This window comes from Eleutherodactylus coqui, chromosome 7 (assembly GCF_035609145.1).
Source record: "Eleutherodactylus coqui strain aEleCoq1 chromosome 7, aEleCoq1.hap1, whole genome shotgun sequence".
NCBI lineage: Eukaryota > Metazoa > Chordata > Amphibia > Anura > Eleutherodactylidae > Eleutherodactylus > Eleutherodactylus coqui.
In genome coordinates this window covers 175510353-175525030 of record NC_089843.1, presented here as the reverse complement: position 1 = coordinate 175525030, position 14678 = coordinate 175510353, and the positions used below count along the sequence as shown (strand labels likewise).

Here is a 14678-nt window from a genome sequence, read left to right as displayed (position 1 = left end):
AGAGTTTTAAGGTAGTAGAATCCAGTCTTAAGCTCTCGCTCATGACCTGAAGGTTGCGGGCTCAATCCTTGCAAGGTTCAAGTAACCGACTCAAGGTTGACTCATCCTTCTGAGGTTGGTAAAATGAGTACCCAGCTTGGTGGGGGGTAATAAACCAAATTACATGAAAGCGCTGCGGAATAAGTTGGCTCTATACAAATAACAAGTCCCAAATGGTTGCCTATTTTTTGTGCACCGTGTCCTGGTCTTCCCCCTATTTTCTTTTTATATGAAATAAAGTAGTGCTTTACATTCTGAATACCAAGGAGTGCCGCCTTTTCATCTTTCCTTCATGAATATTTGATAGCCTTTAATTCAGGCTGAAGCACCTTTGAGTTACCATACAGAGTCGCGGTCAGCGGTGGTTGTCCATTGGTGAGTGCCGTTTGCCTGTTTTCAAAGTTCGATAGAAATATGCAGATTAGATGCAAATTATTTCAGCACATACTTGTTGGCTTTTTTAACATTTAATTTGCTTTTTTCAAAATGTCTATTTATTTATATAATAGTGAGCATTATGGATAGCATTTCAATGACATGTTTATTATGTAAACATAAAGCATTTCGACTCCTCTTGCATTTTATATTGTCTTTTTTAACAGGTCAAACATGGAAACTATGCTTTTGTGTGGGATGCAGCCGTTCTGGAATATGTGGCTATAAATGATCAAGACTGTTCCTTTTACACAGTAGCGAACACAATTGCAGATAGAGGCTATGGCATAGCACTGCAACATGGCAGCCCTTATAGAGATATTTTCTCACAAAGGTAGGTTTCTATAATTTATTCGAAAATATTCAGAGTGGAGGCAAATTAAAAGATAACTACTGTGCTTTTCCCATGTGTGTACCCAACGCATCTTGAAAGTGTACAGAGGTGTTGCAATTAAACCAGGGCAAGTAACAATTTATAAGTGACATTCTTTTATTTTTAAGTTTTTATTCATTATCGAAGCAAGGAATAACGATACAATATTGCTTCACGCTTATTGCTTCCCATGGTATAGTTCCCGTTTTATAAGCTTGCATGCTGGTGAGTTGCTGTATGTTGTCATGGTACAGTCCAATTAAAAGTTTCATATTGCTGTCTAGAAATGTGTGAAATTTTATGACACTCCTGTCAATGAAAACCAGCAGCAGTGCTTATATAAATTTATGCTCTACTGAAATATACTGCATTGTTACAGAAGAAGAATGCAAACTACAAAATGGTGATTCAAATCCTGGAATTATAACATCCACATTCAATGATTAACACAATGTACCTTTTCTCTGATAAACATGGATGAGTGGTTGCTAAGGAAACTGTTAAAGTAAAAAAAAATGGATTCCCGCTTCATAGCCTTCAATAATAGGTTTTACACCTTAGCTTCACAACTGAAATATTCGTGACCAAATTAAACAACAATGATGAAAGTTATTGTAAACAACCATTTCATTTCTACTACAATTACCAATATTTAAGGAACATGTTTTAAGCCTAGACTTCAGATTCTGAATCAGATTCAGGTTGTCTGCTCTAGGCTTTAGTCACGCGAGGATGTTTACGCATATACTTAGCCGCGTTTTCATGCTAGCCAAAAATTGCGACCATCTGAGGCATTAGGTTCAAATGCATTCGTTCATATGGGCGATTTTGCGGTGGAAAAAAAAGCACATATGTGACCAAAATCGTCAACCGCAATTATACGTTTCCAGTATAATTAGGATAGGTCTTAATCTTTCTTTCGATCGATATAGGCTGGCAGCTCCCATAGACTCCTAGGGGAGCTGTAAAAAAAGATAGGGAGAGGCAATTTAGCAGTGTTCAATGCAGAGAAAAGCTTACAGGTTCCTCCATTTAGGCCGAAAAACACATATGTTCGTGTGGAGGAACCCTTGGTATGTACTGGTAATCTAAGTTTCCTTCTAGATTAATTTATTTTTGTTTGAATGAGCAGACAAGAGGGTGACGTCAACGCAAGCTCATTCGCTCTCATGCAGCCTGTTTAGAAAAGTAGATTCTTTGTTGAATTGTTCAGTATGATTCAGTCTCTCAGGTTAGCTAATGTGAAAGACTGAATGATCGCTGTTTAAATGGAACGGAAGTGAATGAGCCAACAATGATTTGTATGCCTGCATAAAATAAATGAAGAGGGAGAAGCATTCAGTTGTTAGCTCTTGTTTAGATTGAACAACTATAGTTCACTTTTTTTTTAAGCTTAGGGTCTTTTTAGATAGGAGAATTGTAGGGCTTTCACACAGGAGTGTTGATCATTAAGAAAATGGAGGCAGAGCGGCCGGAGATTGCTTCCATTCATAGTAACAGGCAATTGTTCATAGACGAACGAATGCCTGTTTACACACACTTTATTTCATTTTATGCCTGCCAAAACTAAACGACAGTGATAAGGGAACAAATTACCATTCGTCATTTAGTCGTCGACAGCACTTATACTGAATGATTATCTTTCAGATGTATACAATTCAGAGATAATCTAAATCATAATCAGTCAGTGTGAAAGGGCACTTAAGATCCTTTCAGAACTGCCAACAATCAGTCCATTGTAACAAGCGCTGATCAACAAATTATGTCGATTGGAGCTCAGTCACTTCCATTCACACAGAGCAGATGATCTGCAGTATGGAGACCAGCAAACATTAATATGATCGTCCGATCTCTTACAGCTGTCATTGGGCAGCTCACATCTCCCTGTTTACATGGGGAGATGTGCAGATGACCAACAAATATTAGCAGGAAAACAAGCATTTCTTGTTTGTCAGTTGATAGTTTTCTTTTTCACATGGCCCGATGATCGGACAAATGAGCATTCAGGCAAACGTTCACACCCAATCATTGAGCTGTGTAAAAATACATAGTAACATGGTATGTTGGGCTGAATGAAGACAATGTCCATTTAGTTCAGCCTATTTCCACTCTCTAGTTGATCCAGAGGAAGGCAAAAACCCCAAGAGGCAGAAGCCAATTAGCCCATTTGAGGGAAAATTCCTTCCCGACTCCATAATGGCAATCAGAATAATCCCCGGATCAATCTTGATAGTTCCTACCTGACTATAAGACCCAGAACTACAAACCCGCTGATCACCTATTGTCTATATTCTGTAATATCCATCTGCTTTAGAAAGGCATCTAGTCCCCTCTTAAACTCATCTATGGATTTTGCCATCACCACGTCCTCAGGCAGAGAGTTCCACAGTCTCACTGCTCTTACAGTAAAGAAGTGTTGGTGATGAAAATGAAACCTGCTTTCTTCTAGACGTAGCAGATGCCCTCTTGTTACCGTTGCAGTCCTGGGTATAAACAGATCATGGGAGGTAAGCAGATCATGGGAGTACCACTAAGTATGCAGTTGTTTGGCTGTTCATTTTGGGAGATATTGTGACTACTTAGATAAGTTGAGTTTGGTAACCAAGCCACTTCTTCAAAGTTTCACAAGTGTTCCGCATCTTGTCTATTTGGAACAATCACTTGCTGCAACTCAATGAAGTCTTAAAGGGGTTGTCCCGCGATAGCAAGTGGGGTTATGCACTTCTGTATGGCCATATTAATGCACTTTGTAATATACATCGTGCATTAAATATGAGCCATACAGAAGTTATTCACTTACCTGCTCTGTTGCTGGCGTCCCCGTCGCCATGGTGCCGTCTAATTTCAGCGTCTAATCGCCCGATTAGACGCGCTTGCGCAGATGGGTCTTTTCCCTTCGGCTCGGCTTGGCAGCAGCAGCATTCTGGCTTCGCCCCTTTGTACGCGTCATCGCGTAGCTCCGCCCCATGACATGTGCCGATTCCAGCCTCCTGATTGGCTGGAATCGGCACATGTGACGGGGCTGAGCTACTGCAAGGGGCTACACCTAAAGTTAAAGAAGTAAACGTCACTGAGTTTTGAAGATCTATGTACAAGCTGCTTGAATTGAAGACGTGCCCTCTAGTACCCAATCCCGGAGATCCCCAGCTAATTCCCTCACATTGGAAAAACTAGTATCTTTTCTCTTTCACTGTCCTTTAGTAACTCCAATGTTACTAATGTGAGACACATTGAGTAACTAGTCTAAAGTGAGGTACATGGAGTTATTTACTAATAATGTGAGCCACATGCGGTTATTAAATTAATAACCCAATGGGCCTGGTATGATAATAGTATGTAATCTCATGTGCCTGACATTAGCAACCTCAAGTGAGGTGTTTTTGGATTATTTGAGGCACATAGAGCAGGATTGGCAACCATTTACAAATTCCTGGACAGCCCATAAAAATAGAGGACTTCTTTCCAGTGTCTGAAAAAAAAAAATATAGGTGCATCTGTGATGGTTCTTGGGCAGGTAATTGTAATTAAAATAAACATCATTTTGCAGCTTACACTAAATAAGGCCTCGTTCACACAAGTGATGTTTTAGCGCTATATAGGCGCGTGAAAATATTGCGGCATTACTGCACTAAAAATAGCATGAATGGGCAATTTCCAGTTATTAAGTCAGGAACTTAATTAGCTGTGGAATTGCCCGTTCACAAGATCGGAGGTGCATGGTGCGTGTTATCCAGCTCCCATTGGAGTCTAGGGAAACTCCTGCACATCACGCACCAAAGGTAGGTCAGGTCCTATATTTTCACACACCTTAGATGCGCGCATTGCAGTTGCATGAACTATCTTTGTTAGGTGCGAGTTTTTTGCTCATCTAAAATTCCTTCATCTGAATGGTTCTATAGGAAACCATTGGTTCTATTAGATGCGATCTTTTCACTCGCCTATACTGCACTAAAACCACACTTGTGTGAATGAAGCCTAAGGGTAAGTTCAGATTGGTATCTGATTTATAGATATGCATCACTTATCATCTTTATCATCCATTATGGTTTACCAATATATCCATTAAAAATGTTGGTTATCTTTAATTTTTAGATCAGTTGCCCAGACAAAAGAAGGCACAAGGAATTGCTACATTAATAGCCCCATGTGCTTCATATTTGTAGTGAGTAAAGTATGGACTTTGTATGGACTTTCTTATATTTTTGAGACACTCTGACTAATTACTGACTATGGGGGAGAGGATTGTGCATGAAACATCTACTTGAGCTTTCTAAGAGTGGCACATAGAACCCTTTTTCATTAAACTACATCCTGAACATAAGTGCCTGCTCATGGATGGTGCACAGCTAGAGACAAAAATATATGCTGTACCTTACTGCAGCAACCAGTTTTTTGCCTTTAAATAAAGGTAAAGTAAAGTCCCCAGGTGCAAGCACCGAGTCATGACTGACTCCTCAGGTGACGTCACATTGTGACATTTTCTTGGCAGACTGTTTTTGTGGGGTGGTTTGCCATTGCCTTCCCCAATCATCTTTTACCCCCCAGCAAGCTCGAAAGGATGGAAGGCTGAGTCAACCTTTTTGCCAGCTACCTGAACCATGCGACGATTAAACTTGCAACCTTCAGGTCATGAAGGACTGCATTTCAGCTGCCTTAACACTCTGCGCCACACAAGAGTAATTGTTTTGAACTCTTTCTGGGAAGGCGGGGTAGGGGAAGAAGTAGAAACAGTAATCCTATAGTTTTTTTCTAGGGCATTAACTGTGCAGTAAGAATTACATGTTGACTTTATTCTGTGGGTTGATAAAATTATAGTAACACTAAATTTACATTGGAACAATTTTAGCAACGTATGACATCTTGATCACAATTAATTCAATTTTTTGGGAAGTGTGATGAGCAAAGACAGCAATTTTGGCATTGTTTTAATTTGACTTTTTACTAAAGTTCATCTTAAATAATGTGATAACTTTATCATTTAGACCTTTATGCATGTGGTTACAACATTCGTGTAGGTATTTTGTTTTGTTTTCTAAATGCTAAGTAAGGGCTCCCACACACTTGCGTTTTGTTAACACTGCGATATCGCTACGTTTTCTTAACTCGACTGTCAATGGGACTTTCTAATGTAAATGCATCGCAAGTTTGTGCTTTGTGGTTTATTTTGCTTTTGTGATGCATTTTTAACATTAGAAAGTCCCATTGACAATCAAGTTAAAAAAAACGCAGAGATAGCGCAGTGTTAAAAAAACGCAAGTGCGTGTGGGCCCTTAGGAAAGGATTTTTTAAGTGTTTTTTTTTTTTTAAATATTTTATTAACTTCCATTAAACTTTTTTTTTTTTTTTTTTGCTGACCCACCAGGGAACTTGTCCATTAGATCTTTGATAGTTTTTATAGTACAATGCAATAGTTCTGTATCGTAGTGTATTATGCCCAGTTGCCTTAAAAACCATTGGCATTGAGTGATTAAATTGCATGGGGGGCTATGGAGGGATGGACGGAGACCCTGTCTCTCTAAATCACTTGGGTCAGCAATGGGTTACATTACTGGGATTTGAATTAGTCTCCATCTATATAATGAAATAAGTAGAGCCAATTAAAACAGTGAATACATACTGTTCCCTGAATGTCATTAAGGATACTGTCGTTTTAACAAATATGTATGACCCAAAACCTTTTAAAATCCAATCCTAAGAATAGAGAACAGCAGATACTCAATTTTCCAGACATTTTCACATGATGGATTGTAGACATTGCATCTACTGCTTGTTAGAAATGCTTTTATTATTAACTTAGAGCTCATACATTCAGAACCATTTTAAATGCTATTATAAATAATTGCTGCCCTATGTTACACTGACAATAACTCATTCAACAGGTAAATAACCTTCACCAATATGCAATGTTATTATTGGCTCTGCAAAAGACATTATTCATCTAATGTAGAATAATAGTAATGGTTTGTTATGTAGAAAACGAAGCCATTAAGTCATTTTCGGCTCAACTAGCAGGAGTGATTAGCTCGTGGCATTCTAATGCCTGTGACTTTGAATAGGTAAACCATTCATTATCTAGGCCATGTGTCCTTGCTTCTTAGTGTGGCAGAAGACACAAAATTGATTGTAAGGTCTATTTGTGCCTTTTATAGTTTGTGCCCAGCAGTGTATATATCACTGCTGCCTATGCAGCATTACATTACTGTGGATTCATGAAAAAATGATAAAACTCCCAAGCATGAAATATTGAAATCTTCATACTTCATAGGGAGGATATATTATTGGCTGTTGTGTTTCGCTGGTGTTGAATATAAGTAGAATACGTGCAATATTTCTCTCTAAATCAAAAATCTTGGCATTTTATACTCACTTAATATGTTGGCTAAGTTTTTGAATATCATATTTAGCAATTTCTGATATACCTTAGACACATATACCTTAGACACAGTATGGATAATAAATGTTGAATGACAACCATAATGGCAGCCATTACAATCTCGGGACAGTTTCACATGAGCATATTCTAATACATCCCTAATAGGGACATGTTACAGATGACATTACAACTGTATATCATCAGTACTTCATTATTGCCTGATCTGTATTTGCTGTCATTAGTTTTATTTTCTACTGAGCAAATATTGATCTGTTTTCCCCAATAGAAAATAATACCACTGCATACAAATACGGAGGCAAAAATGCACAAAAGAAACACTTGCTGTATTCTAAAAACAAAACTGTGAAAAATCCAGCCATATAAATAAACACATAGAGTTACATTAGCTCTATACTACGGTCCACAAATACGGATTTAAAATATGCCCTCTGAAATTGGCCTTACAGGCTTTATCTCTGAGCTTTCCATAGTCCATGAATATGGTGGTCCGCTATGGAATTCTGCAATACCGATTTGCATGTTAGTCAGGGTACATGGGAAATGCAGACTGACATAATAATGACTGTGTTGTACAGATGCGTAGTAGATGTCCATAGTCAGCTATGTACCCATACTGAACCTCCATATATATTTACACTGATATATAAAGGACATTGAGGTCTTTTGACGTTTGCACCAAATCCGTGGACAATAACAGTGCAGTGTTCTGCTGGATGCTGCATTATCCAGGTATTATTCAATGCTTCACGGGGATATATCATACCAAAACTAGGCATAATTTGCAGCACATAAATTGTCTACACATATATAACACGGATAAGTAGGTATTCTCTGCACTGGGGTACAAACCTCAAGCACAAGGCTTTGTATGGCCATGGCATGAGCCCCAATAGTTGTCATCTGTTTAATAAAAATACCTAAATAATAATGCCAGTTTCACATCTGCGTTGGAACCCCCAGACGGAGCTTCCATCGCAGATCCAACTCAAAATAGTGGAAGAAAAAGCCCTATATGCAGTTCTTTTTCTTCCATCCAAAAGCCAGGCAGCTGGGCGGAAACGAAACAGACCCCATTATAGTTAATGGGGTCCATTCAACGCTGTTCCATTCTGTCCTGAGACGGAGTCATTCAGCCACAGGGATTACTTTTTCCTGCTCCCTGAATAGAGTAGGATAGCGGAACTGCAGGCGCGGGTGTTGAATCACCCTAATGGAACTGGAAAAGAATGAGCGTTAACCTTTCATTTACATTTTGTATTCTTTTAGAAAACTGGTAAATAAATAGATTTAAAGCAAACATATAATAAGGTCATTTATAACATGCTTTTATTTTTTGTTTTTTTTCTTTGTTTATTCATTTATTTTGGAGCCAATCTTCTGATATACTAGATGTTTGCATTTTCATAGACATTTTTACCTTCAGCCTCAGAGACACTGTTAATTTCTTCATTGTAAATAGCAGTTGTAATTTTTACCTAGCTTCTTTCCATGTAGCGGCTCCATGCCAGGAATTCCCACCGTTCAGGTGAATCTACAACCGCCCACACTGCAATAACGTTGTATTTCTATGTTGATAATTGGATACATTGCAAATTCTTACAGTATTGGCTTTCTTTCACGGGGTGTATTCATGAATTCAAGATTGCTGACAGTGTGCAAGAAGCAGTTAAAGCAGATCAAAAATAGATCTAACATTGGAATTTGGATAAAAACAAATAAAAACACAACTTAAAACAATAAATAATAATTATTAATAAAAGAGTTATACATAGCCACTGCTAACAGGATCATATAGCCATGCAATCTTCATAGACAGTAATAGTTGGAATAGGTTTCAGCATGTTATTTTCACAGCATGCCACCTTCTAACAAGTCTTTTTGTCAAATTCCTACCTTGTTAGTGCTGTTAGTGTGAAGTGTGTGACATTGAACAGTCTAGGAATTGTGTTTGTTTAAGCTGAAGAGCGCAATTCTGGAAAAAACATAACAAAAATAGTACGTAAATACAGTATTGTGGGTCAGTGATGGTACAGCAACCGACCACAACATCACTAGAGATCACCAGAGACCAACGGGGAACACAAAATTTGAAAGTTTACCTATACTCTCGAATTATACATGTTATCCCTTTGTTAAACTTGATGGACAAATGTTTTTTTTTGTAACTATACCAACTATGTAGATATGTAAAAGTGGCATAGCCGCAAAGTGATAGAGCGTGCAAATCCATCAAAAAGACTAAAAACAGTTAAAACTACTAGTAATGTTTTTAGAGTACCTGTCCTTGCTTAGAATATTCACTGCTGAGTTCCAAACTACCTCTAGAGAGCTTAATGGAATGGGTTTACATGGCCACTAAAGCGGCACACAAGGCAGACATTACCCTATGCAATGTCAAACATAGGCTTGAGTGGTGTAAAACACATTACAGCTGGACTCTGTAGCATTTAAAGGCATTCTCTAGAGTAATGAATCACACTTCTTTATTTAACTTTCTGGTAAACAAATCCAAAGTTTGTCAGAAAAATGTTTTCTAAATGAGTGAATAATGCTAACTGTAAAGTGTAGTGGTTGAGAAATAATAGGCTAAGACTGATTTTATGATATGGGCGTAAGCCAACCATACATAGTAGATGCATGTCTCTGTCAATGTGATGAGGGGGATAAGCCTGTGCCAGGCATCTCTTATAATGATTCATTTCCAAGGGAAACATAGAATCAGGCTTGTTGAATTTCAACCCTTCTCTTTAATGTCTTTCGTTGATGCACTGTCCTAACGGAGGGTTTATATACAAAGATTTCTTTTTTTAAAATTTTTTTTAATCAAGTTTTTATTGAAAACTTTTATAGTACAGAGCATCTCGGAGTCCAACATCAGAGAGAGAACGCATAATGAACATAAATGAAGACAAAGCTTCACACGTACACTCCCAAACATTGACGAACAAGATATTATAATCAGCTACAGACAAAGTAATGTTGGGGTTTCATGAAGGAGCAAAGGACCCTGATAATTTAAATGAATGAAACCCACTTAAAGAAGTACTATAAACAGATAGGAAGAAGAATAGGAGATAAGAAAAAAGATAAAAGGAAGAACGGGATGAGGGAGAGGAGGGAAGAGTGGGGGGAGAAGATGGGTGGGGGGAAAAGGAGAGGGAGCTCTCTATATACAAAGATTTCTGACCAATTCTAACATCTGTAGGATCGTGGTGAGTTGGCCGCTTACACACAAAACCAATTCTTGTAATATAACTTGCCCAAGCCATCTTTCTTCTGTCATCTGCAATAGGTCGATGAGAAGCACGCCCTTCATATTACAGCAGTTTGATGGCTGATGCCCCAAAACTGCTGCGTTCAGCCAACTTGTATCTAATGCATATGGCCTGCTGAACTTTGAATGAAATTTTGAAATACAATGACATTTTGCACAATAGTGCTTCACCTTTGTGGAAGCAGTTTGGCAATGACATTTTCATGTAAGTGCACAAGAATTCGACTCCTTATTAAATACTCACTCTTTGAAATGAGCTGGAGGGGCATTTCCGATGCCAGATTTAGTACAGCTTCCATCGATGCATGGTGTGCCTAATAAACGAAAGAGGACAGGCCTCTTCATATATTACATGCACCCCTTACACCTCTGTGCATCTTTTCAGAAATATACGGCCGTTCTGCCCTGGTATACATTTCTCATAAAATTTACCCCAGTTTCTGGCATAAATTATACATAAATCTATCTAGTTTTACGACTTTTTTACACCAGAAAATGGTTTAAAAAAGTTTGTAAATTTGTCCCATGTTTTACGACCTTTTAACAATGCCGAACCTCACTAATATTGTTGTGACTGAAAATGAATCTCTCTTAAAAAATATTTAGTCCCACGTTTTTGATGAGATGTTTAAGAAGCGTACTGTTGCAAGAAAAAGTATTCAAAACCTTTTGATTTATACATTCATTACTAATAAAATGTGGTCTGATTATAAGTGGCGGTTCACATGAGGATTTTCATGTTTATACAAGTGCATGCCATTTCAGGCACACCTGTACGTTTTTAAAATGTATACGTTAAACGGATAGCCGTAACTTTCTATACATTTGAGTCTGTTTTTATATTTAAAAGGTATACCGTACATTTTTCACTGTAAACTTTTTTTTTAATAAAAGTTTTTAGTTGAGCACTTTTTTTTAACAACTTGTTTACAGTGAATGGAAGCTGATGGGATAGAAGGATCCTGGCATGCTCCACCTCCATTCACTTCAACAACTATCACTCCTGGGTAAGCACAGGAGCGATAATCGGATGACAGTCTGTGGGACAGCCGTTGGTAGCTTGTGTGCCCGACATTCATCCGGTGCTTAAGTCACCTCGTTTCATCTCTGTTCACACTCTTAGGAATCATACCTTGGTCTTGTGTAGCATCAGCTGCTGCATAACTGATACTGCTTCTGCAAATAACAGCATGGGGATGCCACAGCAAAGACAGGATCCCAATTGAAGGAGTGAAAGTGTGAAAACCAGGTATCCCAGGTGTTGCCTCCAAATTCACATCCGCTTGCTGACATATGATTATTCACAGCTAGATGAGTTCCTACTAGTATATTTAGTGGCTTTTAATTGCTCTGTTCATATATTATGTTAGGATAATTGGTCTTTATGACAATAGTTGAGCATACAGTTATTGCCCAAGAACTACATGGGTTCTAACCCATGCACCTGCTCTTACTAAAACTAATGCAAATCATTTGAATGACTGTAAAGCATTTCGCATGTTAAAATGAAAAGTCAATTGAATTCCTGTAGCGGGCATGGAATTCTTTTTCTATAAATATATCTATGATTATGAAGGTAATTCAGGATAATGGGACATAACATTTCTTTATGATTCTCCTTAGTTTCCTATTGGAAGTATAACAATGCAAATCATACAGTATATGTGCAACCAAAAATCACTCTACACCTTTGACAGTACTTAAAATATTCTGGGCCTGCTGTTTCAGCTACTAAAGAATAAGGAATGTTGAGATTGCTAACAATTTTACAGCACGTCCTGCTGAGTCAGTGTTGTTCGGGGTTTTATTGTAAAGACAGTTTACAATGTTCATATGAGGAATATCATGGAACGTCAAAGATGGATGATCGCTGCCAGGCTTAACATTTAGGCCTGATAGGGCTCTTGTGACAAATAACTCAATAGTTACAGTAATAAAGCACAATCTAGAAGTGCAGTAAAAATGTATTTAAAACTACACTGCTCAAAAAAATTAAGGGAACACTTAAATCACACATTGAATCTGGAGGAATGAAAATATAATATCAATTGTGTAATTCATTGAGAACAAAATGACAAATTACTGGTCAGTGGAAACCATAGTCATTAACTAACTCAGGGCTGGATTGCAAATCACTTGTATTCATGGGTCCCAGTAGAGGATGTTGAGCCCTCATGCCACCCTCATGGAGTGTGTTTTAACAGTTTTGTCATAAACATACAGACCAGTAGCCCGCCGGAGCTTTGTAAGTGCTCCTCTGTTCCTCCATGCAGAAAGGAGCAGATACCGGCCCAGATGTTGGGTTGACGCCGTTCCACAGCCCTGTCCAGCTGTCCTAGTTTAGGTGACTTGGGGTTATACTGTGATGTTTAAGTGTTTCCTTTATTTCAGTTTAGATTTGTAGCTAAAGTAAGTGCATGCATAATCATAAATAGTTCATATATGTTGAAAATATATCCCATTCAAATAATCGTAGCATTGTGATTGCTTAGAACAATTCCTTTTCATACCCTGCTATATACAGATAAACATTCTATATATCTTTTCAGTGTCAGTTCCTTTGGCCTGAAATCCTGAAATGATCTCACCCATTGTACCAGAATCTAAAGTTATCCCCTATCCACTGTTATCATTGCACAAGTAGGACATATCTTCAATAATTTCAAGTGGCCTTAAAGTCAACTGCAAATTGGGTTATTTTTTGCTACAACTTTGGGTCCCTGTTAATTTAGAGGCCCATAAGATGATTCTCTAACAATGTCATCCAATGTAATCAGTATATAAAAGGCTAGTAAAAAAGGTAGACTTACACATAAGTGCTTCTCTCGCACAAAATTTGTATTACACATGGATGATGACAGCTTTTGAAATGACAAACAATTCAACAATGCTTCACTGATCATGTTGCCATAAAAATTCTGGATTATTGTAGCAGATCAGTAGATGTAGTATAGACATCTACTCTAGGTATTGTTGCTTAGTGCATGGCACTCACAAGAATTGTATCTAGGCAACAGTGATACTCCTCGCTGATGAATCTAACGTGGCGTGGTGCAATACATATCCTTCACAACAAACTGGGTCAACGTCTTGGAGGTGGGGCATGAAGATGAAAAGGGTGACCAACGTTTCACGGTATGCTCGAGACATGCTGGACATTCATTCATCTATGTATGTTCCACACCCTCTCTTCCTACTCCACCTCTTTGGACCACCATTAAACACCCTCCAAATCGGTATAAATATTTCTATGTGACAAAACCCAGCCTCCATACTGCACTGCATGTGGGAAACGCCATCATGCTGTCCTGAAACTCATATGTTTAGAGGAGTTACACGGCCAAAGAGCTGTCAATGGCTCTACAGGCCCAGGATAACACGTGGCTGACTCTGCATAATCTGAAGCCAGGCAAGGTCCTGTGTGAAAATGGGGCCAACCTGCTGGAAACCCTTCACCTCGGCAATCTAACACATGTGCCTTGCCTGGCTCATGTGATTAACCTGGTAATGCAGTGCTTCCTAAACAATTACTCAGGAAAAGGGCAGGAAACTATGCTCACACTCAACATTCACACCCAGCTGCTTCTCATCTGGTGGACGTCTATCCACAGTTCAGGCTACCAGCCAATTGCCATATCTGTGACGTGTGTACACAGTGGAATTCCACATTGCATATGTTGCAGAGGCTAAATCAACAAAAGATACTGATCATGGAGTACCAGATGGTGTAGGCCATTAGCAGACAGTGTATGCAGGTCAGTGTTTTGATGCCTGTGAAATAGCTGCAGATCAAAGACGTGTGCAATTTTAGCCTGCTTTGAAGAAGTGACCAAAATGGTCAGTCCTGATGACACACTGATCAGTATGACCATCCCTATTGTCTGCCTGCTGGAACAGATGCTACAAGGCCTCAAGGACAATGACCTGTTACAGTCACAGGATGAGGAGGAAGGTATGCCAATCTCCCAACTATCTGGCCAGTCTACCATTACTCAACACCGTAGGTAAGGTATCTTTAGGCAAGAAAGGGGGGTGTCTTCTCCAACATGTTTCTTCACCCATAAGAGAAAGATAAAGATAGCATTATTGGGTGACCACCCTCCACTACGAGGCCAAAATAACAAATCTCATTACGCCATTGGAGATAGACCTCAAAATGCGGC

The 14678-nt window shown here is 38.7% G+C and overlaps 1 protein-coding gene across 1 annotated transcript in view; it reads left to right on the top strand.

Annotated features, from left to right (window-relative positions):
• Nucleotides 1-14678, top strand: part of GRID2 (glutamate ionotropic receptor delta type subunit 2) — a 1221843-nt gene that overhangs the window by 1088089 nt on the left and 119076 nt on the right. The window contains exon 14 of the mRNA XM_066574896.1: nt 642-808. Within this exon, the coding sequence (XP_066430993.1) occupies nt 642-808 (167 nt within the window). The remainder of the gene's footprint in view (nt 1-641; nt 809-14678) is intronic.